At 44.7% G+C, this 27,438-nt stretch overlaps 1 protein-coding gene across 1 annotated transcript; it reads left to right on the top strand.

Annotated features, from left to right (window-relative positions):
- The first annotated feature begins 8,239 nt into the window (after positions 1-8,239).
- Positions 8,240-26,140, top strand: SHISAL2A (shisa like 2A). Its single transcript, XM_059078353.1, is given in 7 exon segments — positions 8,240-8,362; positions 8,511-8,596; positions 8,598-8,639; positions 15,106-15,176; positions 15,179-15,265; positions 25,846-25,935; positions 25,938-26,140. Coding segments are annotated over 7 exon segments (702 nt in total).
- Positions 26,141-27,438: the final 1,298 nt, after the last annotated feature.

Here is a 27,438-nt window from a genome sequence, read left to right as displayed (position 1 = left end):
TTCATCAGAACCATTCTTTCGTTCATTTATTAGTTCTTCCTCCTCCCTTAACCTATATTGCTATGCAGATTTTGAAGGTGGCCAGCAGAAAGGACAATTAGGAGTTGAAATCTAGCCTGAACTCTACTTACTCAGCCTTGCCTTTGGCATAGAGCTATATAAAGCCAGAGGAAGGGACACTTTATATTTACTTATTTATTTAGGCTGCACCGGGTCTTAGTTGAGGCACTTGGGATCTTTGATGCCACATGTGGGATCGTTTGTTGTAGCATGTGGGATCTTTTAGTTGCAGCATGCAGGCTCATAGTTGTGGCATGCAGGCTTCTTAGTTGTGGCATGCAGGCTTCTTATTTGCAGCATGCAGGCTCATGGTTGAGGCATGCATGCGGGATCTAGTTCCCTGACCAGGGATCGAACCCGTGCCCCCTGCATTGGGAGCTTGGAGTCTTACCCACTGGACAACTAAGGAAGCCCCAAGGGGCACTTTTTTCTGATCTGCACAAAAGTGCACAAAAGAACAAAGGTGGCACAAAGCAGCAGCTTGAGAACCAGCCCTAGACTAAGTGTGGTGAAACCAGCACCGAGCAGGTATAACTTTTGTCCTAGAGGAGCCCATAGTCTGAAGATGTGGTTCCTAAGTGAGATGATGGCACATGGAAGTGTTCAGTGAATGGTACACATAGACAGAGCAGATGCTGCAATAAAGAATGGTGCTTTGGGGGGCGGGGAGTCTTCAAGAGAGTATAGTGGATTTAGATAAGCAAAAGAAGGGAACTACATAGGCAAAAACTTGGGAGAGGAGGCTCCCTTCCCAGGTCAGATTGGCTGAAACAGAGGCTTCCTGTAGGAGAGAAGAGGCAGGTATAGTTGGAGAGGTATGGAGAGCTCAGATTTTAGAGGTCAGACTAGAACCACTGGGGCTACTTCAACAGCTCAGGTCATGCCTTCAGAGAACCTCTCTGTTGATAAGTGTGTGATGGGAGAGAATCAAATGCAGAGAAAAAAGAATCACATAACTCTGCCTCAAAAGTCAAAAGAATTCTCTTCAGCATTGTACTGGAAATCCTAGACAGTGTAACAAAACAAGAAAAAAGTGTGTCAACTGGAAAGGAAAAATAAAACCTTTATTCACAAGCAACATAATATGTTGCCTGTGAGGAAATCATGTTTTTTTCATGTTAACATAAAAAAATCCTTAGTCTATAAAAAAGCTACTAGAACTAATAACTGAATTTAACAAGATCCCAGAATACAAGGTGAATATAGGAAAATAAGTTGTATTTCTATAAATTGGCAACAAACAATTGGAATATCACATTAAAAATGTCATTTACAATAGCATCAAAAATAAGAAAAAGGGAAAAATTTTATAAAAAGTGTACAAGACCTGTACATGGAATAGTATAAAACATTGCTGAGAGAAATTAAGAAGTAAATAAATGAAGAGATATATACCATGTTCATGGATTGGGAAACTCAATATTAAGATGTTAATTCTCTCCAAATTGATCTATTGATTCAATGCAATCCTAAACAAAATCCAAGCAGGATTTTTTGGGGCAGAAATTGACAAGTGGATTCTAAAATTTATATGGAAATGCAAAGGACCCAGAATCATGAAAACAACTTTGAAAAATAAGGACAAAGTTAGAGGACTTACACTACCTGATTTTAAGACTCACTTATAAAGCTACAGTACTTAAGACAGAGTGGAACTGGCATAAGGATAGATCCAGATCAGGTCAATGAAATAGAATAGAGAATTCAGAAATAAATCCACACATACATGGTTAATTGAGTTTTGCCAAAGGTGTCAAGTTAATTCAATAAAGAAAGGATAGTCCTTTTCAAAGGATGGTTTTGAAACTACTTTTACTTCATATTTGGCACATAAATTAACTCAAAAAAATCAGAGGCATAAATGTAAGAGCTAAAGCTATAAAACTTTGGAAGAAAACATAGGAGAAAATCTTTGTTATCATGGGGTCCACAAAGATCTTTTTTTTTTTAACTTTTTTTTGGCTGCCGCCCCCCCCACCCCCGCCACGTCATGTGGGATCTTAGTTCTCTGACCAGGGATTGAACCTGCACACCCTGCACTGGAAGCGTAGAGTCTTAACCACTAGACCACCAGGAAAGTCCTGGCAAAGATCTTTTTTTACATAGAACAGAGAAAGCACTAATCTTAATAGAAAAAAAGTGATATATTGAACTATCAAAATTCTTAATTTCGGCTTTTCAAAAAACACCATTAAGAAAAATGAGAAAGAACACAACATTGTAAATCAACTATACTTTAATTTTTAAAAAATGAGAAGTCAAGCTATAGATTGGGAAAGAATATTTACAATAATATATAGATAAAGGATTTGTATCCAGAATATATAAGAACTGTTACAGTTCAATAAGAAGATAACCCAATTTAAACATAGGCAAAATGGGAGGCTTCCCTGGTGGCGCAGTCGTTGAGAGTCTGCCTGCCGATGCAGGGGACACGGGTTCGTGCCCCGGTCCGGGAGGATCCCACATGCCGCGGAGCGGCTGGCCCCGTGAGCCATGGCCGCTGCGCCTGCGCGTCCGGAGCCTGTGCTCTGCAACGGGAGGGGCCACAGCAGTGAGAGGCCCGCGTACCGCAAAAAAAAAAAAAAAAAAAAAGGCAAAATGGGGCTTCCCTTGTGGCACAGTGGTTAAGAATCTGCCTGCCAATTCAGGGCACACAGGTTCGAGCCCTGGTTGGGGAAGATCCCACATGCCGTGGAGCAACTAAGCCCGTGTGCCACAACCACTGAGCCTACGCTCTAGAGCCCACGAGACACAACTACTGAGCCCACGTGCCACAACTACTGCAGTCCACGTGCCTAGAGCCCATGCTCTGCAACGAGAGAAGCCACTGCAATGAAAAGCCTGAGCACAACAATGAAGAGTAGCTCCCGCTTGCCACAACTAGAGAAAGCCCGTACCCAGCAACGAAGACCCAACTCAGTCAAAAATAAATAAATAAACAAATTTATTTTTTTTTAAATAGGCAAAACATACATTTTGCCAAAGAAGATACATGAATGGTTAATAAGCACATGAAAAGTTATTCATCATTAGCCATTAGGAAAAAACAAATTAAACCCACAATGAGATGCTACTTCACGTCTACAAGAATAACCAAAATAAAAAATACTGACAATACCAAGTGCTGGTGAGGTTGTAGAGCCCTGACTCTCTCTCATACATTGCTGGTGGGGATGCAAAATTGTTCCAACCACACTCTGGAAAACAGTTTGGCAACTTCTTATAAAGTTAAACATACATCCACCCTATTACCCCAAAACTCCACTTCTAGGATTCACCCAAGGGAAATGAAAACATAGCCCCCCACACACAAAAAAAGCATATATGCAAAAACATTTATAGCAACTTTATTCATGATAGTACTCAGCTGGAAACAACTCTAATGCCGATGAACAGTTGAATGGACTAATTGCAGTATTTCATATAATGAGTATATTTCCAGGTACTCGGCAATAAAAGGAAGGAACTACTCCTACATGCAACAATTTCTGTGTATCTCAAAGGCACTGTGGTGAGCAAAATAGGTCAATCACAAAAGAGGACATACTATAGGATTCCATTAAGACAAAAATTCAAGGACAGACAGAACTAATCTATAGGAAGGGAGAGCAGAGCAGTGGTTGTCTAAGGCAAGGCTAGGGGTGGGGAGGAGGGCTGACTGCAAAGTGGCACAATAGATGGTGACAAGTGATGGAAATGTGCTGTATCCTGACTGTGGTGGTAGTTACATGAGTGTAAAGTCACCAAGCTGTACACTTAAAATGGGTATATTTTACTGTTTGTAAAATATACCTCAGTAAAATTGATTTTAAAAATAAAAAATCACAAGAGAAACAGCATTATATAGTAATAAAGAAATTGGAAGGAATCTGAACTTTGAAGAAAATGGATAATAAATTATCATATATTCACTAAGTGGAAAACTATATAGCAGTAAAAATGAATGAGCCAGATTGAGCATACACATCAATATAGACAAAACTCAAAAACATAAGACTGAGTGAAAAAAAGCAGGCTCCAGAAGAATACGTGCAATGTGATGCTATTTATTTAAGATGTAATCACATGTAAAGCAATTTCATACATTGTTCAAAGATCCATACATATGTGATAAATGCGTGAATAAGAGCATGGGGACGATAAACACCAAATTCAGGAGAATACTGATGTGGGGAAGGAGGAGTATGGAGGGCAGGAGTGGGGCTTCAAACAGGATTGATCAAATTTTTTATTTTTTAAATTTGAGTAGTACATGGGTGGTTCTTGTATTATTCTTTATAATGTGTGTTTTAAAGATTTCATAGGAAGACAAACAAACAGCAAACTAACGAAAACCTAAACCCAAAGAGTGACCACTTAGAGTTGTGGGAGAGCCTAGTTGGTATCAGGACATCTGAGCCTCAGCCTGGTTTGTCCCTGGATTTCATGTTCCAACATGGCAAAGTCACTTCTCTCAGGATGAGACACAAGAGCCTCATTCTGGAAAAGAAGGGAAAGAATCAGTCTTGGGCATCAGGGGAGTAGTCGCGCGAGGAACTGGCACTTGCACTTAATGCATGTCAGCGTCCTTTCTTTGTTTTGCTTCTCCAGCTGCGGTGACCTGCAAGCTGGCACCGGAGCCGGGTCGGGGATGGGGAGAGCCATCGGGGTGGGGTGGGGGGGGCGTCGGGCGGTTACAGCTGGAGGCAGTAGGGCAAGGGGAGAGGGGGGTGCTCCGCTGCATCCAGAGTCCAAGGACTCCGGGCAGACCCACCAGTGAGCAAACCAAGTCCTCACCGCGGGTTGTGCCCGGGTTCTCAGCCTCTGTGGGCTTCGGTTACCGAGCTGCGCAGCCCACGACAGCGAGGGGTGTTTCTTTCCACACCCCTGAGGACCAGGCTCCGGAGCAAGGCTGCCAGGTCCAGAGCGCATTGTTTGGAGAACCACGCAGAAGGAGCTTCCAGTTACTGTGACTCACTGGGTGCCAGACTTCATGCTCTTCCATCTTCACTACTGCCCTAATGCAGAGAGGGAAAGTGACCTGCCTAAGGTCACACCGCAGGTGATTGTAGCTTATCACTTGTATATCCTTAAGCAAGTTACTTAACCTCTCTGGGTCCAGTTTTCCTATGGGTAGAGTGGGTGCAAAATTATGTGTGTATGTGTGTATCTGGAAGACTCCATACCAAAGTATTAATAGATATTTCTACCTGGTGAGGTAATGGGTGATATTTTTTCTTTTGGTTTATCTATATTTTCTAATTTGTTGTTTTATAATGAATATGTACATATTTAATTATTTTTATTTATATTAAGAGAGTAACACTGCACAGAGTTGTGACGACTGAAGGAGACTATGAAAAGCACAGAGCACAATTTCTAGTTCACAGTGTGCTCTCCATAAATGTGAGTTTTCCCTGCTCACTCTTCCCTCCTACACTTTCCTTTCCCTCTGGTTGGAGACTCTGGCCCCCAGACCTCAGGTTGGGAGGAAGGAGGGGTCTATTTACTAGCTGTGTGGCTTTGGATAAGTCACTTGACCTCTCTGAGTCTCAGTTACCTTCCCTGCAGAATGGGAAGAAAAACACCTACCTCAAAGAAAGTTTTCAAGGACTACATGACATGCAAGATGGGAAACTGCCTGGCACATAGTAGGTCTGCAATAAGTGTCTGTAGGAAGAAACATGATGCACATGATGAAGGAACAGGCATTAGAGTAGGTTCTAGACCAGAAGAGGTAGAAGATTTTAGCATAGATTCCAAAGAGCCCAAGGGGTCCATTGGTAGAGTTCAGCATGGGAGAGGTCCATGAACTTGGATTGAAAAAGATTACATCCTTGTTTTCACTACCTCTAAGTCAAATTTAGCATTTCCTTCTATCATGCATGTAAGCAACAAATCACAGTAGTATTAGCAGAACCTGTGACTTTGTCACCGATAGAAATCAGTTATTTTTGTATTGCATTACAATAGCAATATCTCGAAATACTGTTTACACTCATTCACCACCTCAAAGTTACAATAGTTAATAGACGAATCTCTCTATCTCATTATTTAATATGTTAAAAAAGAACTAATTCACAACATAACTATTTTGATAATGATTCTACGTAATTGGTATCCTTTATAATCCTAAGTAATTTACTTTTTGTAGTTAAAAATATTCTTCTGAATAGGGGACCACAGTCTTCATCAGACTGCCAGAGAGGACCCTTGGCTAGACAGACATGGATACTAGTCCTGCCTGGGCCACTGGCTGCTTTGTGACATTGGCCTTGTTATTTCTCTCAGGGGCACGATCATCCCTGCTTGGCTCACTCCACAGGGTTGCTGGAGGAACAAATTAATTCTTGGCTGGAAAAGGGCTTTGGAAACTGTTGACAGCTTCCCAATTTTGCCAAAAGCCAGAGCAGAGTGCTTTGCACCTCACAGCTGAATCCCATGTCTCCAGGAGACCTCGATCCTTTCCACAGGACTCAACCCTTTCTCTCTGCTTTCTATCTAATAAAGAGGCCAAAGTGCACCTCCATTAGAGTAGTCATACAGTTCCCAGTTTCCAGAGATTCACAACTGAGGGGAGGAATTTTCTGGATGATAATAACAATTCCTTCCAGTTTTCATATTTGACCTTACAGTGACCCTTGAAGACACTACCCCCTCAAAACTCTCCCCTTCTCCTTCAGATGGTGATCCCTCTGTGGCCATGGTCCCTGAATTTCCCCCTTCACTGCCGTGTCCTGTGATCATCTGCCCGACTCCCCCACTGTACCGTGTTTCTCAAGGGCAGACCCAGATCTGATCTCTCTCAGGGGCCCCAGAGCCCAGGTCAAGGGCATGGCACACATCAGTATCTGAGGAGCTGACCTGGATGAAGAAAAGGAACCTGAAGCACAGAGAGAAAAAGCAGAGAAGGGGTAGAGCTAGGGCTTGAGCCCCGATCCCCTGATGCCCATGATTTATCCCATACACACTGAAAGCAAGGGATGGAGGAATTAGGGACTCCCAAGCCATCACATTAGTTATTTCCTACTCTACCTACCGCTGTGAAAAATGAGGAGAGCTAAAAATTTTGCAATCTTGAGTAAGTCCTTGCCCATCTGTACAATGGGAGGTGTCAGATTCAGTGGTTTTCAAACCTTTTTGACCTGACTCAAAATAAGAAATGCATTTTACATTGTGATCTGGACCACAGTACATAGAGACACATGTAAATGAAACAAACATTTTATGAAGGAATACTTAACTTTGCTATTTGCAGTGCACATTTTCTATTCCATTAAATTTTTTTTTTTTAATGCCAGCTGTAACTCAGTAACTGATTACATGACCCATAGGTCCTTTTCAGCCCCAACACTGTGATTGGCTGAATGGGAAGTATGGACAACGAAAGTTCAGCAGTCCCTAGTCCTGGTTCAGTGTACTTGGGCCATACTGTGCACCTCTCAGAGCCTGGGTTTCCCCAGTGTACCCTGAGAAGACAGACAGGCAGTCTCCAAAGGCTTCATACAGTTCCTTCAGACTGTGACTCTCTGATCCTAGTGAGAACACTGACCTTGTGATCTGGAAATGATGTGTGAGAATGGAGAGGTGTGTTGGCTTTGCTCCCTGCTGGGTGGAGTTACCATCTGGATATCCACTAGCCCCCCTTGTCCTAGGCCAGTGTGGCAGAGAGTATGAACAGGGGAGCGTGAACATGTCAGTGCATGAGTTAGCTGCTCAGGGAAAGGAAGTGGCAGGCAAGGGAGCCAGAGAGTGACAACATATAAAAGTCACTGGAAAAGAGGCGCTGCGAGAACCCCAGAAAGAGCAAGGGCTTGGGAACAAGACAGACCCACGTTAAAATCCCATGGGTTTAAGAGCCCCGGAAAATGACTTTCATTTGACCCTAAGCTCTCATTTATAAAATGAGTATGAAAATCCCTGGTCCTCTGGGTTGTTGTGAAGGTTAAGTGAGGTCGTGTACTGATCATCCCTATACTGACCCTACTGTGTGGTCCATGGCAGGTCCCCTGTCTGTGTCGTGCACTAGCCTGCGACTGCCCAGCATAGCGCCTAGCACAAGGGCGGGTGCTCAGCGCAGATATGGAATCCAAGCCGGTGGCTTCCATTCCCGCTCTGCCACCACAGACACGCGCTGTCTCTCTGAGCACCCAGCGTCCTAGTGCATAAACTGGGAACGTAGTGGGGCAGGTGGAGGATGCTGGCAGAGACGCGGGCGGCTCCCTCGTCCCGGCTCCCGCCCGCCTTCCCGCCGCTCTCGACGCCCTCCTCCTCCCTGCCTCTCCCTCCTCCATCTCCCCTCCTGCCGAGCCCCGTCGGCGTACCTGGTCGCCTCCCTCCGTCCTCGGGGACTCTAGGTCTCTAACCGCTGCGTCTCCGAGCCCCTCGCTGTGTCTTCCTCGTCTCTGCGTCCATCTCTGTCTCTCTGCTTATCTCTGCCTCTCTCCTTGCATCTTTCTCGGGTTCAGTTCTGTCTCCGTCCGTCCGTCCCTCGTCTCTTGGCGGCCGTCTGCTGCTGCGGCTTCCGCGACCACAAGTACTGCTGCGACGACCCGTAGCTTCTTCCCCTACGAGCACAGCTACACGTGGTGGCTAGGGTACTGGCCCTGGCCCTAACCCCACCTAGAACCCCACTCCAGTCTTAGCCCCCTTGCTCCATCCTCGGCCCACACACCACAACGTCAGCACCGACACCCACCCAGTCGTTACCCCCTCAGGCTCTCGCCCTGTCACCAACCCAGCTCCCCCTGCGGCCACTTCTCCGCTCCATTCTCCCATTTTGACCCAACCATTATTCAGATCCATCCTTGAACCTCATACCAACTCCACCCTGAAAAACCTTCACTTCATCCCCCACCCTCAACCCAACCTCAAACTACATAACAAGCCCCAGCCTAACAGCAAACTCCCATCTTGCAGCCTTCACAGGACACCCAGACTCCTCCCTTATCCAAGTACCCACCAGGGTCCCCTCCCTAATGCCATCATCAGCCTCATCCCTGACCTTACCCACTCCCCAGTACTTACTCTATCAGCAGCCCTAACCTCCACCTCAGTCCTCCCTGCAACCCCACCTCAGCTCTCCTTACCCACCCCAACTCCAAACATTATCTAGACCTACATTCAAACCTCACTCTCAAGCCTTAATACCTCACCTGATGCTACACCCCAACTCAACTCGAGCCTCAGCCCAACCTCAATTCTTTTGTTCCTCCTCATAGTTAGTCATTCTTTCAGCTACCCCTTCCTGAGACCTTAGCAATGCCAGACCCTGTGTTGAGTTCTGAGCTAAGGCATAAGACCAAACACTCAGAGTTGCCTCCAAATTCATTATGAGACAATGACGTCATGCCACAGCAGAAGCCAGATCAGTGTAATTTGGGTGAATCCCGGGACACCACAGGACCTCAGTTTCCCCACTAGTTCAGAGAAGCAGGTGGTTAGGCCAGTGCTGACGTTCCTGGAACCTAAGTGTGGGACTGAGAGGGCAACAGGTCTCAATCTCTGTGGGTCTCCAAAGGCCTCACCCAGAGAATAGGACCTGACCCTGAGCCTGCTCTGGGAAACAGGCATCAACGAAAATGGAGTGGGCTGCCTCAGTAGACAGTGATCTTCCTGTCTCTGGAGGTATGTGACCAGAGGCTGTATGTCTGCTGGGTGGGAAAGGACAGTCTGCCTCTAAAACCTCTCTGAGCCTCTGTCTTTTCATCTATCAGATGGGGAGGATGGTTTCTGACTAGGGCAAGGACCAAATGAGATCAAGAGGTAAAATCAGCTTGGCATATGCCACTAACAATTACAGATATTATTGGTTTTCTAGACTGCTCAATCTGTAATTCCAAAGGATTTTCAGATGGCCAGGTTTTCAGATCCTGCACATTTGGCTGCTGTCACCTGGGGAATTATATTCATGTATTCTCTGTTCATCCATATTTTCATTCATTCATTATAGCCTTTGCTTTGTGCCAGGTGCTAGGCTAGGCACTAGAGACACAGAAGTCAATGATTCCCTCTTGGAGAGCTCAGAGTCCATTTAAAGAGATATGACATGCATCTAAAATACAACAATGGAGTATTTGTTGAAGACCCACTGTGTACTTAGTACTGAGCTGAGTATTGAAATATGACAGTGCTGACCTCCCTTTGAGGTATGGAAGCAGTGTGGAGCTTTGGGGCTGGTTAGAACCTGGTCCAAACTTCGGCTCTGTCCCTTATTAGCTATGTGAATTTGGGCAAATTATCTCCGAGTCTCTTTTGTCATCTTTAAAATGACAATAGTAATACCTGTCTCATGGAATTATTGTGAGGATTAAGTGCAATAATGCATGTGAAAGTGACTAGTGCATATAGTAGGTGCTCAGTAAAAGGGAGTTCCCTTTCCCTGGTTCATGGGTGGGGAAAGTGAAGCTCAGAATATGAAAGTGAATTGTCCAAGATCTTCCAGCAATGTCATGGTACACTGAGATTTAAAGAACATTACCTAACACCATCCAAGGGCTAGATGCATTCACACATTCACAACCCTGGCACATCTTCTCTCCATCTTACAGATGAGAAAACTTGAAAGAGGTTAAGTTACTGTCTTAGAGTACCCCAGTGAGAGGAAGTGGCAGAACTGGGATGAAAACTCAGGCTTGTCTGGTCCCAAGCCCAGGCTTGACCTGCTGCACAAATGTCTAAATCTAGCCTGGCTCTCATAACCTGCTCTACTCAGATAACTTGAAAAGATGCTCACTGACCCTCTGCTGTCTTCTGGACACTGTTGTAGCACTTGGAGACACAGAGATGAGTAAACTCCTCAGCACCCAGCCAGGATCCCATCCTACTACTACCACTGCCTTCCCTATACACCCCTTGTGGTCCCTCTCCTTGCCTTGGACCCTCTTGAGACATAGAGTGCTTTAGTGGCTCAGACAGTGAGCTAGAGGGTTGGATGGGGTGATCTCTGAGGTCACATTGCATGTTGTGTCGCTTCTATTCTATGACCCCAAGGGCAGCTGAAAGGTTCTAGCCTGCAGGGCTGACTCTTCCTAGGCATGGCTGTAATATGGTTCATAAACATCACAAACAATTGCAAAGTGGAGGAGGGGAACTGGGGTCCTCAGGACATTAGGTGATCAGTATACTCCAAACCCTGAAACAACCCTTCCGGCACGGGATGTCAGAGCCCCACCATTGCAGGGTGGAGACCTTGTTTTGTTCTGGACTCCATTAGGCCCTTTTCATGAAAGCCAGCACTTAAAAACATGAAAATCAGCAGGTAAACACTGTTCCTTGGAGAGAGCTCAAGAAGAATGTCTGTCTTTAAAAGCATGTCTCAGGACTTCCCTAGTGGCACAGTGGTTAAGAATCCGCCTGCCAATGCAGGGGACACGGGTTCGAGCCCTGGTCCAGGAAGGTCCCACATGCTGCGGAGCAACTAAGCACGTGCGCCACAACTACTGTGCTCTGTGCTCTAGAGCCCGTGAGCCACAACTACTGAAGCCCGCGTGCCTAGAGCCCGTGCTCTGCAACGAGAGAAGCCACTGCAACGAGAAGCCCACGCACCGCATCAAAGAGTAGCCCTCGCTTGCTGCAACCAGAGAAAGCCCACGTGCAACAATGAAGACCCAATGCAAAAAAAAAAAAAAAAAAAAGACCCAATGCAGCTAAAAATAAATAAATAAAATAAATTTATTTTAAAAAAAGCATGTTTCAGGAAATGAAGACTCCCTGTGGAGAAGCCGCTGGTGCTATCACATGTCTGGCAGACTTTCCAAACATCCTTTATCAGTAGTTCTGTTTTTTATCAGGATGTGAGCCAAAGGCAGCAGCCTTGCTGGAGGGCAGAACTGGTGGTCAGACACTCTATATACGCTATCTCATTTAATCTTTATGGACACTTGGTGATATAGTAACATTTATGAATGAAGAAAATGAAGCTCAAAAGGTGAAGGATTTTTCAGCTTATATGTGAGAGAAGCAGGATTCACACTTAGAACTGACTCAAAAACCCTAACAAATGTTAGACCATCCCTCCAGTTCTTTCCTAGAAGTCACAGTGGGTTACCTATCTTTCAGAGTCATAGATCTGTGAAATCCTAGAAGGCTAGCAGCTCTTCAATCCAATTTCCCACCATAGGCAGGAATCTCTAACTTCATGGAAAGGTGGATTCATCCAGGTCTTGTGCAAACCTGTCTGACAGTAGGAAACTTACCACCTCTTGAGGAAGTACATGCACCATGGGAAAACTCTGATCATCTGAGTTCATCTTATACTGAGTACAGATTTTTTCCCCCTTGGACCCTCCCTTGTTGTTCCCAGCTCTGTCCTTGGGAGCTTGTTCCTCCATTCCCAGACAGACCATCAGAGCAGTGCCCACTACCTGACTGACCGCTGATCTGGAATATATCCTCCACAGTTTTCTCACCCGCTCCTCAAAGGATCCTACTTTTACAGGGCTTTTTCCAGCTAGGTGCCCGTGGATGTCCCTTGTAAAGGGTGTGGTCCCAACCTGAGCACGAGTCTTCCAGATAACAGCCTTATAAACAGTGAGTACATCTCAAGAAAGGAAGCAATACTTAGTTAAATACTAAACTAAAAAGTAGTAAACTAGTACTAAAGAACTAAAAAGTACTATATGCTCAATGTGGAAAGGACAGGAGAAACAAAAAAGGAAAGCAACCGTGAGAAATCCAGTGTCTTAGCTTGGGCTCCCCAGAAGACTTGGAAACAAGGATTTGAGGGCAAGTAGTTTATATGACAAGCAATCCTAGAACATACTGGTACAGGGTGGGGAAGTGAGATGGGAAAGGGAAGGAGCTAATGATGGTGTTATCAAGCAAGTCACCACCAAGGGCCACCAGAGCTTAAACTGCTGAACTCTGCCAGCCAGTGTGGAACATACTCTCAGTCATCCCATCTGAGGGCCAGGAAGCTGGGTATTTACATACCAATTTCTTTCAGTCATTGGCTGTGTGCTGGTGGGAGAAGGGAGGCATTAACTTTCCTGTACTTTTGACCTGTTCAACGTGCAGACAGAGACTTGGGCCCAAGAAAGCCCTCAGACAGAGATACATTTGCGGGCTTTTGAAAGCCTGGCCAGAATATTCCACAACTGTAAGACCCAATGGGACACAGACAGGACACCCACAGCCTGTGCTACTCCCAGAGACAGCCTGTTAGCATTTTAGTGTATTTACATCCAACCTTACCTATGTTATGTTATGCATGTATATGTTATGTTTATTTATTTAAGTTAGGACTACACTATATAGTTAATAGTGGGTCCTGCTTTTTTCACTTAACATTATCTCATCAGAATTTATCCTTGATCTTAAATATTATTTGAAAACATGTTTTTAATGGCTCTATACTCTTCCACTGCAGGGATATCCAATAATTTATTTAGCCTTGGGAAAACAGACTCTCCAAAGCTCTAAGGTGTTTCTGTTTAGTGGAAGTTAGCCATCAGCTAGCTGGGAGTGAAATCCAACAGAAATGGCAAAGGCAGGAATCTGAGGCTGGGGTTAGGGCTGGGGGTGGTGGGCAGAAAAGCTGCAGGAATCACAGGCAGAAAGGGCACACAAACAATCCTGGTGCCACCTACTGGGAAAACCATCCCACAGTGTTTGACACAAAGTAGGTACTCAATAATAGTTACTAAGTGCCTACTATGTGCTGGAGCTTGTACAAGGAGAGAACAAAGCCAGTTAAACATGGTCTCAGTCTCCCTACAAAGAACACATGAGGAATATGTTGAACTTCTATGCACCAAAAATATTACATATATCATTCATCCTACCACCTGTGAGGTGCTGTGTTTTGATCAATCTCATTTTTCAGACAAAGAAGCTGAGGCTCAAAAGGCTAAGTAATTTCATCAAGATCTCACATCGAGTTAGGTACAGACCTGGGTCCTAAACCAGGTGGGTCTGTAAGAGTTCCAAAGCTCTTTGTTGTTTCCCTGCCACATTGGGCTGCCTGACCAAGTAGGAAGTGCTAAAGGCCCAGAGTAGGTGTCCTGGCTGGGTGGACCTGGCCTGGAAGAAGAAAGGAGAGAGAAAGAGGACCAAGGAAAGCGTTGAGGAGGAGACATTTGAGATGGGCCTTCAAAGACAGGTGAAATTCTGTGGGGAGATGATGGGAGAGATCATGTGAAACAGGAAAGACAGTGGCCCCCCAAAATGAGCCAAAAGGTCTGGAGACCAGGTGACCAAGGCCTGACCTGGGGCAGAGGTAGTGAGGTTGTGGAATGAGGGACCAGCAGCAGGGAGGTGTTCTAGACGTGGAATCCACATTGGTGTGATGACCCACTAGAGACTGGGTCAGAAATTACCTTGAGGCTGGAAGGACAGTGTGTACTGAACTAAGGCCTGCTATGTGTCTTGATTTTTGATAAATTTATTTATTTTTGGCTGCGTTGGGTCTTTGTTGCTGCGTGCGGGCTTTCTCTAGTTGTGGCGAGCAGGGGCTACTCTTCGTTGCAGTGCGCAGGCTTCTCATTGCGGTGGCTTCTCTTGTTGAGGAGCATGGGCTCTAGGCATGCGGGCCTCAGTAGTTGTGGCACACGGGCTCAGTAGTTGTGGCTCGCGGGCTCTAGAGCGCAGGCTCAGTAGTTGTAGCGCACGGGCTTAATTGCTCTGTGGCATGTGGGATCTTCCTGGACCAGAGCTTGAACCAGTGTCCCCTGCATTGGCAGGCGGATTCTTAACCACTGTGCCACCAGGGAAGCCCCTTGATTTTAAAGAAATAGCAGTGTGGGGAGGGCTCTTTAAGATCATCTCTAGCTTCCTGGGGTGGGAGCAGGTTGAGGAAAGGAGAGGAGAAGAAAGGGAACACATACTGAGTCCCGACTACATGGTGACACTGAGCCATGTCAAGTTATGTATGTGGTGAGTACTGGCCACATAGTTGATGCTCTTTCCCATGCTTAGGCCCAGAAAGCCTGTTTAAGGCAAGGAGAGATAGAACAAAAGTTAAAGTCGGCTGATTCCTATAACACCTACGATACTTCTCCTATAACATGCTGCTTCCCAAGTCCTTTCCTGACCCTCTGCTCCCTTATGGTTTTCTCTCCCCAGTATTGGTGCTCTCGTGGGCCTGTCCATAGCAGCAGTGGTCCCCCCCGGCCTTCATTGTCATGGCCTGTGTGCTTTGTTATGGCCTGTGTGCTTTGTTACCTGTTCATCAGCTCAAAACCCCACACAAAGTTGGACCCAGGATTAAGCTTACAGACTACAGGTAAGAAAGAGGTCACATGATTTCCTTGTATTCGGTAGGTTAGCACCTTTGCAGAAGGGAGATATTTAGAAATGATGTTTGGAACATTTGCCTCAAAAGTGATTCTGGAATATTCTGAAGCAGCAGCACATTTCTCAGGAGGTTCATGATATGAACATTTCCATCCCAAACTCTTCCATGTGCTCATTGTTAATCAAAATAATTTGATTATAGTCAGCATCCTATTTGTTACAGGAAGATGTTATTAAACATCCTACAATATATAGGACAGCACCCTACAATAAAGAATTATCTGAATGATAATTCAGAATGTCAATAGTGCTGATGTTGAGAAACCCTAGAATAGAAAGAGACTCCAGAAACAGACTAATTAAAGAATATAATAACATGAATAAAATGTTTAATTTTTAAAATAAGGGAAATACTGGCAAATTTGCCTACATCAAATACAAATAGACATCAAATACAAATAATACAAAAGATACCATACATAAAGTTAAAAAACAAGTGGTGGACTGCAAAGATATAAATACACACACACGGTCAATCCTAATTATTTGCAGTTCCATACTTGTGAATTTGCCTGCTTGCTAGAATTAATTTGTAACCTCAAAAATCAATACTTTCAGTGTTTTTGAGGTCATGTGCAGATATGGATGTGCACAGAGCAACAAAAAATTTGAGTTGCCCTATCACACACATTCTCAGCTGAGGTTGAACAAGGAAGGCCATGCTCTGCCTTCTTGTTTCTGTTTTTATACAGTAAACAAGTGTCCTTTTCGTGGTATATTTAGTGCCACATTTTTGCATTTTTATGATTTTTGTTGGCAGTTTCACTGTTGAAAATGACCCCCAAATCAATGCTGAAGTTCCGTCTAGTATTCCTCAGCACAAGGCTGTCATGTGACTTATGGAAAAAATACATGTATTCAGTACACTTTGCTCAGACAGGAGGTATAGTGCTGTTGGCCATGAGTTAAATGTTAATGAATTAGCAATATATATTTTAAAAAGTGTTTTTAAACAGAAACACACACAAAACAAAGTTATATATTGATTGACTGACAAAAATGTGACCAGAGGCTCACAGGAACCTAACTTTGTATTTCCCCAAGGAGCAATAATTCAGTATTCGCTAATTCAGTGTTTGTGGTGACTTTTTAGAACATAACTACAATGACTAATGAGAATCAACTGTATCTAAAATAGAGACAGGGGCTTCCCTGGTGGCGCAGTGGTTGAGAGTCCACCTGCCAATGCAGGGGACACGGGTTCGTGCCCCGGTCCGGGAAGATCCCACATGCCGCAGAGCGGCTGTGCCCGTGAGCCATGGCCGCTGAGCCTGCACATCCAGAGCCTGTGCTCCGCAACGGGAGAGGCCACGACAGTGAGGGGCCCGTGTACCACAAAAAAATAAAATAAAATAAAATAGAGACAGGATTGATATTCAGAATACATAAGCATGTCTTTGAACATGCTTATGTGAGAAAAACATAAGTGAGAAAAGTGAGAAAGTGAGAAAAACATAATCCACTAAAAAATACAAATGCCCAACACATGAAAAGATGCTCAACCTTACTAATAATCAGGAGAATGCAATTTAAGAATGACATACCTTTTTAAAAATGATTACATTGGCAAAAATCCAAAAATGGATCACATTAATAGTGAGAAGATTACATGGGGGGAATGGATACTCTCATATACCACTGATAAGAATGAATTGGTAAAACCACTTTGTAGAGCAATTTGGCACTATCCATTTAAACTAAAAATGTACATACCCTATAACTCAGTAATTCCACTTTTCTAATTATCTGCCTTAGAGATATAGTTGCACTAGGAGAGGACTTGTAAAGATGGATTCCATGACAGCTTGTCACACTGGAAACAAACTAAATGTCAATCAGTAGAGGAATAATAAAATATGATACTACAGTTAAAAGGAATGAATTAGCTCTAAATAGACCATCTCATTTGCTCTTCACAATAACCAGCCAGAGTACAGAACTTATTACTATCCATTTTACAGATCAGGAAACCAAGGCCTCAGTCACCTAGTGAGTGAGTGACAGAGCCAACTCCACCTCTACCTTCCTTCCTCTGCTTATCCCTGTGCTGAGAAAGGGAAGTCCCTACTTTATGCCAGATACCATTTGAAACTTTACATGCACTATCTTGTCTAATTTTCCAAACTACCCCAGTGAGGTAGGTGTTATTATCACCCATGTTACAGATGTGAAAACCAGGTTCCAGAGAGGTCAGTTGACTTGCCCAACGGGTCACAGTTTGTAAATTGAGGAGCTGGAATTCAAATATGTGTTTTTCTGCCTCCAAAGTCCTACTCTTTCTACCTCACCAGGCCATGTTTGTGGGGTGCTCCTGCTTGTGCCCTGCTCCCCTCATCTCTCCCCACCCTATGCCGTGTAGCCTTTCTAACTCAAGGGAGCACAGTCCACCTGTCCATCGGTCCTGTGAATGAAAACCACCCTCCTACTTTTCACTGCTCAGCCACCAGCTGGATTATTCAATTATTCAGTCACCAGGGTTTGACACAGCTTGTGTTCTTGCTATTTGCTTCTTATTTTTCAGATGGAAAATGCATTTCCTGACTGTTCACTAAATGACAGTTTTTGGCTCTCTCTGCCTTTTGCCCAAACTCAGCTCTTAGCACCTTCCTTTTTTCTTCATTAAGTGCTGTCCTCTCCTTCCTCTGAACCCACAGCATCAACCCAGGAGCCTCTTGTCTGTCCTGCATCTGAGACGTTTACAGGCCACTACCTTACACTCATCAGAGCTTGCCCCCTTACACAGGCTTTCATCTGTTTCCATCTCCTTCTCTGGTAGGACATGTAGAGAGATCATTAGCCCCATTTTACAGGAGAGGAAATCAAGGCTCAGCCAAGGGAAGTGAATGGCCAAGAGCTGGTGAGCATGTACTGCTGGGATGTCAACCCCGATCTCCCGACTCTAAAGTCCACACTCATTGCACATGGTACCTGGGGTCCTGATCTCTGAGTCTGGGGGCAAGGACAGGATGGGGAGTTCCTTGGCAAGAGCAGAGAAGAAATAGAACAGAGCTTCTGAAAATAGGCTCCTTCTGTTGCCCAGATATTCTGTACTGTCCCATTACCCCTACCCTACCCCATCCCTCAAACCTAGGATGCAACAAAGACCGTAAACTTTTTTATTCTTGTACTTTGTGAGGAACTAGGTTGATCAGAAGGCTGACCGAGCTTCTACGTTTGTGCTAGGCACTATGCCAAGGACTTTAAACCTATTATCTCATTTAACCCATTCAACTACTCTACCAGGTGGTTATTATCAATCCTATTTTACAGATGAGGTGAGTGAGGTAAGTGTGGAATTGATATTCCAACCTAGGTACCTTTAATAAGAGACAAAAAGTGGGGGGAAAAAAGGAAAGACAAGAGTTCCGCTCTCATCCTCCTCTGAAAAGTGTTGGTGGGGATGTCATTAATCAGCCATTCTCACTAATTCATAGGGCTCCTAGAAATCAAGTCTGATGTTCTCACTGTATCAATGGGTTGCTGAGGCCCAGAAAGGGACATTCATGTGCCCAAGGTCACCCAGGCAACTGGCCAAGCCTTTGCCTCCTAGGCCAAAGATATTTTCCTGTAGCAGGCCCTCTTACCTTCCAGGAAGGGCTCCACTTCCTCAGAGCCCACTGCTTTTTAATTAACCACACTTGGGGAGGTAGTACCTATGACCCAAACAAGCCTCAGTGATGGGTCAATCTTGACTCATCTCCAAGCAGGGAGAGAATCTGAGAACTCCTTTCCTGGCTGGTCACTACAGGCTAAGACCCCAGGTAATGGGGGAACTGGCCGAAAGGTCTCTGGAGAAAGGTGAGAAAGCACAACCCTGGGCTGGGGTGTCAGAGAACCTGGCTCTAATCCTGGCTTTGTCACTCTCATTGTGTGGCCTTAGGCAAGTCACTTCTCTCTGGGCCTCAGTTTACTCTGTAAAATGGGTACAATAATACCCACTAAGAAAGCTGTAAACCTAGAGGTGATGCTTACATAGGAGCTACTTAGTCTCTGATACATGATAGACTTTTAACAATGAGTAACCCTCATTTTTATTATTATTAGGCACTTAGATTTTTACATGTTAGTCTCCTCAACCTGTCTGTTAATATCTCAAATATAGGAACCATGTCTTAAGTGCCTTTGTATCCCCAGCACCTAACAGAGTTCCTGACCTATACTAAGGGTATGCTTGCTCTGTGGAGAGCCCAAGCTTTGGAATCAAGCAGAATGGAAAGTGTATCCTGGATCCAATACTGAATACCTGTGTCAGTGCTAACCTTCTCTGTCTGGGCCTGTTATTTATCTATAACATGGAATAATAACACCCACCTCAGAGAGTTGTTAGGAGAATCAGATAAGATTGTTGTACCAGCGTGTTTTAGCCAAACATGGATCTTATTGTAACTTGAAAATTGAACTTTTTATATTTGCCTTTAGGCATCCTCTCCAAGTGCCTCTTGGCTAGCACCATTATAAGATAGAACTCCCTCCCCCAGGCTTCAGGCACCACTGAGGGACTTTAATAACTTTCATTATATATTAGCCAGAGGAAGAGGCAGAAATATATATGTGTACTCAAGAGTTGGACCATTGCCTATTCTGCTGGTTTCCCTGGAAGGGAATTGAAGGGTTGTGGAACTGAAGGCCCTGGGATACATATGTGAGGGAATCCGTGGGATCTGGGAAAGTTAATCATATGAAAAAGACAACCTGGGTCCACAAGTTCAGTATGAACCTGCATTGTGATGTATCTGCCATAAAAGGGTGAGTGGAAGCTCAGATTACATGAACAGAATTATAGAGTCTGGAAGCAACAGAATGATGGTCCTTCTTTACTCCCAGTTGAATAGAATGCATCAGCTGTCACAGCTCAGAGGTAACATTTTAGCATCCACTCCACAAGTTCCCAACTTTGGGTTCCAAATATATCACCCAAGGGTCCCCAAATATAGCAATGAGGATTCTTGAGCAATTTCCAATATTTCAAAGGTTTTACTGGGACCAAGTTTCTTTGTTTTGAGCTAGAATTATATTAGTCCAAGGAGGGTAATTAGCACAGGCTCTTTCCTGCTAATCAGAACTCTTTAATAGAAAACGGGAGGGGGGGAGTTAGTACCTAATAAAGGCAGTCTATTATACAGACAGAATCCTTTACAATTTGGAATTCCAGGGAAAAGAAAGAGAAAAACAAGACCAGCCCTACTTTCTACCCCATTTTATAGAATAGTAACTGAGATCCAGAGAGGAGAAGTTAGCCCAAAGTAGCACAATGATTTAATATCAGAATGAGGATTGGAGCCAAGGTTTTATAGCTCCTAGAAGCCCAAGGATTCCCCCTGAGCCCTGACTGCCAGCTGCTCAGAGACCCACAATTTCAGAGGAACTTCGACCAATCAGAAGGTGATCAGAGGCAGGTGACCAGCTTGGTCTGAGAACCAGATTATGTGAGTATCAGCTGAAGAGCTGGAGACATTTGGCCTCAAGCAAAGGAGTCTCAGGTTTCACAGCCTAGGACCTGCAGTCTCCGCAAGGCTACCCTGGGGCGTGAGGAAGAGACATTTTGAGAGAAGCCAGAGAACAGAGTTAGGATCAGTGGGGGGAGCCATAGGAAGGCAGATGTTGATTCAATAAAGCTGGGTCTTTCTTAGAATAAGACCTGAAATACTTTTGTAAAGCGCACCCTCATCACCGTGGGTCGTATTTAGTTCATCAATTGTAACTCTTGGTTTAAAAAAAAAAAAGAGCACCCCCAAGCCTGGAAAGTAACCAGGAAAAGGCTAAATGTGGGATTCAGTGAAAGAGATTCTTGCATTGAATAGAAGATTGAACTAAATCCCTGTACCAAATGGAATGCCTTAAAATGCAAGCTTAAATAACAAAGGATCCCAAAGAATCTGCAAAACAGACACAGAGAGAGGCACAAAACAACCTCCTAGACCTAATAAGTGCCTTTAGCATTTTCATAGTATGTAAGGTCAGACCCAAACATCAATTGTATTTATATATACCAGCAACAAACAACTGGAGACCAAAATTTTAAATATAATATCATCTATAGTCACTCCGAAAAAAATGAAATACTCTGGTATAAAACTAACAAAACATGTACAGGAGCTATACGATAAAAAATACAATATGCTAATGAAGAAAAGCAAAGAAGACTTAAATAAATGGAGCTAGAACACATATTAAAGCCACAATGAGATACCACTTCTCATCTATCAGAACCCTAAAGTAGAAACACTGACAATCCAAAGTGAGGACATGGAACAACTGGATCTCTTATATACTTCTAGTGGGAATTAGAATGGTATAGCCACTTCAGAAGACAGTTTGGTGTTTTCATAAAGTTAAACATACTTATTATATGTATTAGTTTCCTACGGCCACTGTAACAAATTACCACAAACTTGGTGGCTTAACATAATAGACATGTATTCTCTCACAGTTCTGGGGGCCAGAAATTCAAAATCAGTTTTGCTGGGCTGAAATCAAAGGTTCCATGGGCGAATCTGTTCCTTACCTCTTCCAGTTTCTGGTGACTGCCAGCATTCCTTTGCTTGTAGCTGTATCACTCCAATCTCTACCTCTGTCTTCTTTTTTTTTTTTTTTTTTCCGGTACGCAGGCCTCTCACTGTTGTGGCCTCTCCCGTTGCGGAGCACAGGCTCCGGACGCGCAGGCTCAGCGCACATGGCTCACGGGCCCAGCCACTCCGCGGCACGTGGGATCTTCCCGGACCGGGGCATGAACCCGTGTCTGCTGCATCGGCAGGCGGACTCTCAACCACTGCGCCACCAGGGAAGCCCTCTACCTCTGTCTTTACATCACTGTCTGTGAGTGTCTATCTCCCTCTGCTTTTCTCTCTCTTTTTAAAAAAATATTTATTTATTTATTTGGTTTCACCAGGTCTTAGATGCAGCTCGCAGGCTCCTTAGTTGTGGCTCATGGGCTCCTTAGTTGTGGCATGCATATGAGATCTAGTTCCCTGACCAGGGATCAAACCCTGGCCCCCCTGCATTGGGAGTGTGGAGTCTTATCCACTGCACCACCAGGGAAATCCCTGCCTTTCTCTTATAAGGGCACTTGTGGTGGCATTTAGGGTCCATCCAGATAATTGAGGATAATCTCATCTCAAAAGCCTTAATTTCATCACATCTGCAAAAACCATATAAGGTAACATTCACAGATTCCAGAGATTGGGACCTGATATCTTTGGGGGTCACCATTCAATCCACTATACCATACAAAACAGCAATCACACTCCTCAGTGGCCCTAGAGAAATGAAAATGTATGTCTGCACAAAAACCTATATACAAATGTTCATAACGAATGAACTGTCAATACACATAACAACTTGAGTATATTGCAAGGGTATTAAACAGAGTGAAAAAAGCCAATCTCAAAAGTTGTACACTGCATAATTCCATCTATATAACACTTCTTAAATGACAAAATTATAGTGTGGAGAAGGGGTTAGTGGTTACCAGAGTTAGGTTTAGGAGAAAGGTATGACTATAAAGGGGTAGCATGAGAAGGTTTCTTTGTGGTGATGGAACAGTCCTTAATCGTGATTGTGGTAGTGATTATATAAATCTACACATGTGATAAGCTTTCATAGTACTATATACCAAAAAAAAAGTCCATATAAAAATGGATAAAATTGAATAGGATCTGTAGTTTAGTCAGTTGTACTATGTCAATGGCAGTCTCCTAGTTTTGAAATTACTCCATGGTTATGTAAGATGTTATCATTGGGGAAAGCTAGGTGAAGGGTACAATGGAACTCTCTACTATTTTTGTAACTTTTTGTGAGCCTTAAATTATTAAAAATAGAAAGTTCAAAACAAAACAAAACAAAAAAGGAATTTTTTGGCTCTGTAGATGAGAAGTCCAAAAGTAGGATGAGTTTTAGGAATGGTTTCAATAGAAGTTCACAATGTCCTCATGCTTGTGGCTTTGTCCTCTGAGATTCTCTCAGCTCTGCCCTCTATCTTGTGTTGGCTTTCTCCGCAGACTGATTTTTCCCATGGTAGTAAGTTGGCTGCCAGCAGTCCCTGGGACTGTGTGCTTTTTGTTCCCATCTAGCCAGGAGGAGAAAGAGGGAGCTATCTCTTCCTTCAACCGGGTGGCTCTACCCTGACTGGACTACCTCAGGTCCTGTGCCCACCCTAAACCAATCAGTGAACCCAGGGAAATGCTATGCACTGATTTCTCATCCCTGTAGCAAACGAACAGGACTACTTGATGGGCTGGGATCAATCAGGCCCCCCTGCTGGAGCTGAGATGGGGCCAATCCTACCCAAACATAATTGCTATTATTGGGTGGGAAGAGGTGGAATGGATGTTGTGTAGCCAACTCCAATGTCCCATACAGACTCCTTTATTTTTTATTTTTTATTTTTGGCTGTGTTGGATCTTCATTGCTGTGCAAGGGCTTTTCTCTAGTTGCGGTGAGCGGGGGCTACTCTTCGTTGCAGTGCGTGGGCTTCTCATTGCGGTGGCTTCTCTTGTTGCAGAGCACAAGTTCTAGACACATGGGCTTCAGTAGTTGTGGCACGCAGGCTCAGTAGTTGTGGCTCACAGGCTCTAGAGCACAGGCTCAGTAGTTGTGGCACACGGGCCTAGTTTCTCCGCGGCGTGTGGGATCTTCCCGGACCACGGCTCGAACCCGTGTTCCCTTCATTGGCAGGCGGATTCTTAACCACTACGCCACCAGGGAAGCCCTACAGCCTCCTTCTTGAAATTCGCTCTTCCCTTGGTTTCAGAGGCACCATTCATCCTCGGTCTCTTCCATGAATTGGTTTTAAAGCATAGGAGTTTTCTAGACAAAGAAGGTATAAAATGTCATTCCAGGCAGAAGAAACAGTAAAACCGGAGACCCAGAGATGTGAAGGAATGGATCCATTCAGGGAACAATGAAATTTTGGTATAATAAAGCATAGAGTTCTTGAGAGAAGAGTAGTAGTAAAAAAGCTAAAGAAGGGATGATGGAGCTAGTACATGAAGAGCCTTGAATGCACCTCAAGGATCACAGGTAATGGGAAGACATTGAATGCTTTTGAGAAAGAGCAGTACATGGACTCACTTCACCTTAGAAAGATCTCTCTGGACTTCCTTAGTGGTGCAGTGGTTAAGAATCTGCCTGCCAATGCAGGGGACACGGGTTCGAGCCCTGGTCCAGGAAGATCCCACATGCCACGGAGCAACTAAGCCCATGCGCCACAACTACTGAAGCCTGCATGCCTAGAGTCCGTGCTTGGCAACAAGAGAAGCCACCGCAATGAGAAGCCCACGAACTGCAACAAAGAGTAGTCCCCACTCGCCGCAACTAGAGAAAGCCCGCGTGCAGCAACGAAGACCCAACACGGCCAAAAGAAAAAAATTAAAAAAATAAAAAGATCTCTCCGGCTATAGCCTGGAAGGTGGACTGGAGGGGACCCAACTGAAGGCTGTTTTGCCTGGGCAGAAGAAAATGAAAGCCTGACCTAGTGTGGTGGCTTTGAGGATGGAGAGAATGGGTGGATATGGGAGATAGTGATTTGGTGGAATCAACAGGACCTAGTGAATTGCTTGACTTTGGAAAGGGGTAGGGGGAGAAGGTGCGAGAGTTGACTCACATTTCTGGCTTGAATACTTGATATACTTTTTATCCAAGAAGGCAGGAATGCTTAATTGTGTCAAATGCTCCTGATAAGCCAAGGAAAACAATAACTTATAAGTAACCATGGGATTCAGTGACAAAAAGTTTTAAGTTCTGTTGAGGGCAGAAACCAAGTAAGCTGCAGCAGAATAAGTCATGAATGGGAAGTGGGATATAATAAGGCCAAGTGAGCTTCCTGTCAAGCTCAGGTATAAAAGGAGGAGAGGATTAAGCAGCCAGTGAAGCGACTCATGAAATCTATTCTTAAAGCAGAGAATAACATATGTTTTTAAAATTTCCAGCACTTCCCTGCAGGCTATGCAGGCTAGCTGTGTAGTAAGCCTGCAGCTTCACCTATAAAATGAGTTTTAATTTTTAAATTTTTATTTATTTATTTTTTGCGGTACGCGGGCCTCTCACTGTTGTGGCCCCTCCCGCCGCGGACCACAGGCTCCGGACGCACAGGCTCAGCGGCCATGGCTCACGGGCCCAGCCGCTCCGCGGCATATGGGATCTCCCCGGACCGGGGCACGAACCCATGTCCCCTGCATCGGCAGGCGGACTCTCATTTTAGGCAGGCCTAAAATGAGTGTTTAATAGTACCTACCACACAGGTTTATGGTGAAGGTGAAGTCTTCATATGTACTAACAATTGTTTCTTGTCTGTCTCCTCCATTAAACGTTAAGTGCATGAGAAACATTGACAGCTCCTAGTTCATGATGTGGTATATTGTTAATGAATATTTGTTAAATGAATGATGCATTTAAGACTCTGAGCACAATCCTGCCCAAGGTAAGCACTCAGGGAAGTTCAGCGTGTATGATCCTGATGGAAAGGAAGGGCTGCAGGAGGAAGCCCCATGCCCTCGGCTTGCTGTTTTCCAGACCCTGACGAGGTACTGCCTGACCGCCAAGGTGGGAACATGGGCAATTCAGTGGAGGTGCCAGGAGTGAGCCCTCTCGGGCAGAGTCACCCTTCCTGAACCCATGGCCGGTCTGCAATGAAGAGCAGGCTGTGGACCCCAAACGCCTCCTCCAGCACTGCTTCATGGCTACAGTGACGGCCGGTGACATTCCGGGCAGCCCTGAGGAGGCCCCTGTCCCCAGTCTAGACCCAGCTCCAAAAACACCTAATAAGTGTCTCTACACCATCCTCTTCTGGATTCTCTCTTCTTGGTAAAAAGGTGGGGCAGGGGATAATCAGAGGGACTTTGGAACCTAGCGGCATAAATGAGGGCTTTTCTTAGCAAACCCACTCAGGTCTTACTGTGGATCCAGCCATAGTGCTCTGCCTGGCCCACTGTGGGCCGAAGGGAGTTTAGACGTGGGTCCCCGGTAAAATGGTCGTAACAACTGCAGGCGATCAGGGAGAGGCCTGGGGCCTGTGGAGACTCAGAGGAGCCCCTTGCCTAACCTGGGGAGTCAGAGAATTCGGACGTGGTCTTCCTGCTACAGAGCAGATGTACTTAGGAAGCCCAGGGAAGATGACCAGGACTCAGGGGCAGGTGACTCGTGACCCTCCAGCAGCTCTGTGTTGCTCCTGGAGTGAGTCCCTTGCCAAGGAACAGAAGGAGAGGGAGTGTAGGGTACATACACAGGGCCAGCCATGTTTAACATCATTCAGTTCCTCAGGTGAATGAAAGAGTGAATGATCGCGTCAGTGAGGGAACGAATGGTTAATAGGCTCCACAGTGTGGCCTGGATAAAGTCCCGTAGTCTATCTGAGCCTCAGTTCCCTTGCAGGGTCATGGTGAGTGTTCAATGAGTTGAGGGATATGAACTCTCTTCCTAAACATGAAAGTGCTACAAAAACTCCAAAAATTACAGGTGAGTGTTTTTCAATATAACTCAGTAATTAAGAGCAGGGACTCTGGAGCCAAATGCCTGGTTTCAATCTGGTCCCTGCCCTTACTTGCTAAGTAACTTGGTGCCTAATCATCTGTACAAGCAGGGATAACAGTAATATCTACCTTGTAAGGCTTGGGGGAGGATTAAATTACTTAGTCCATGCAAAGCATCACACTTAGAACCGTGTTGGCTAACACGGCAAGTATTGTGTTAGCTATTATTATTGGGTTTTTTAAATATTATTAATCTGATAGCAAAGGAATCTTAGGGCAGGATGCTGACTGCTTCCCCTCTCTCAGCTGCTCTCCTTATCTTAATTTTGGCAGTGGCTTTAGGCTTTGCCTTGGGGGCGCAAGGCAAAGATGGGGAGACTCAGTAGGCACTGAAGGCAGTTCTTGACATTTCTGACAGTGATATGACTCACTACTGGATTTGGCAACAGTGCAACGGTCACTCTTAGATATTTGTGCACGGGGCCTGAACCAGCCAAGGGTATATGATGGGCAGCAAGGCAGGTTGAGTCACCTCAGAAGTGCCCTAGGCTGCAAATCGAGAGATTTTGGTTCTGGTCTTGCTTTTTTTGTGGTCTTGTGTGTGTGTGTGTGTTATTCTCAGCACTCTAAACCCAGC

Source organism: Kogia breviceps, chromosome 1 (assembly GCF_026419965.1).
Source record: "Kogia breviceps isolate mKogBre1 chromosome 1, mKogBre1 haplotype 1, whole genome shotgun sequence".
Classification (NCBI taxonomy): Eukaryota; Metazoa; Chordata; class Mammalia; order Artiodactyla; family Physeteridae; genus Kogia; species Kogia breviceps.
The sequence above is the reverse complement of the archived record's forward strand: the minus strand, read 5'-3'. Positions and strand labels throughout refer to the sequence as shown.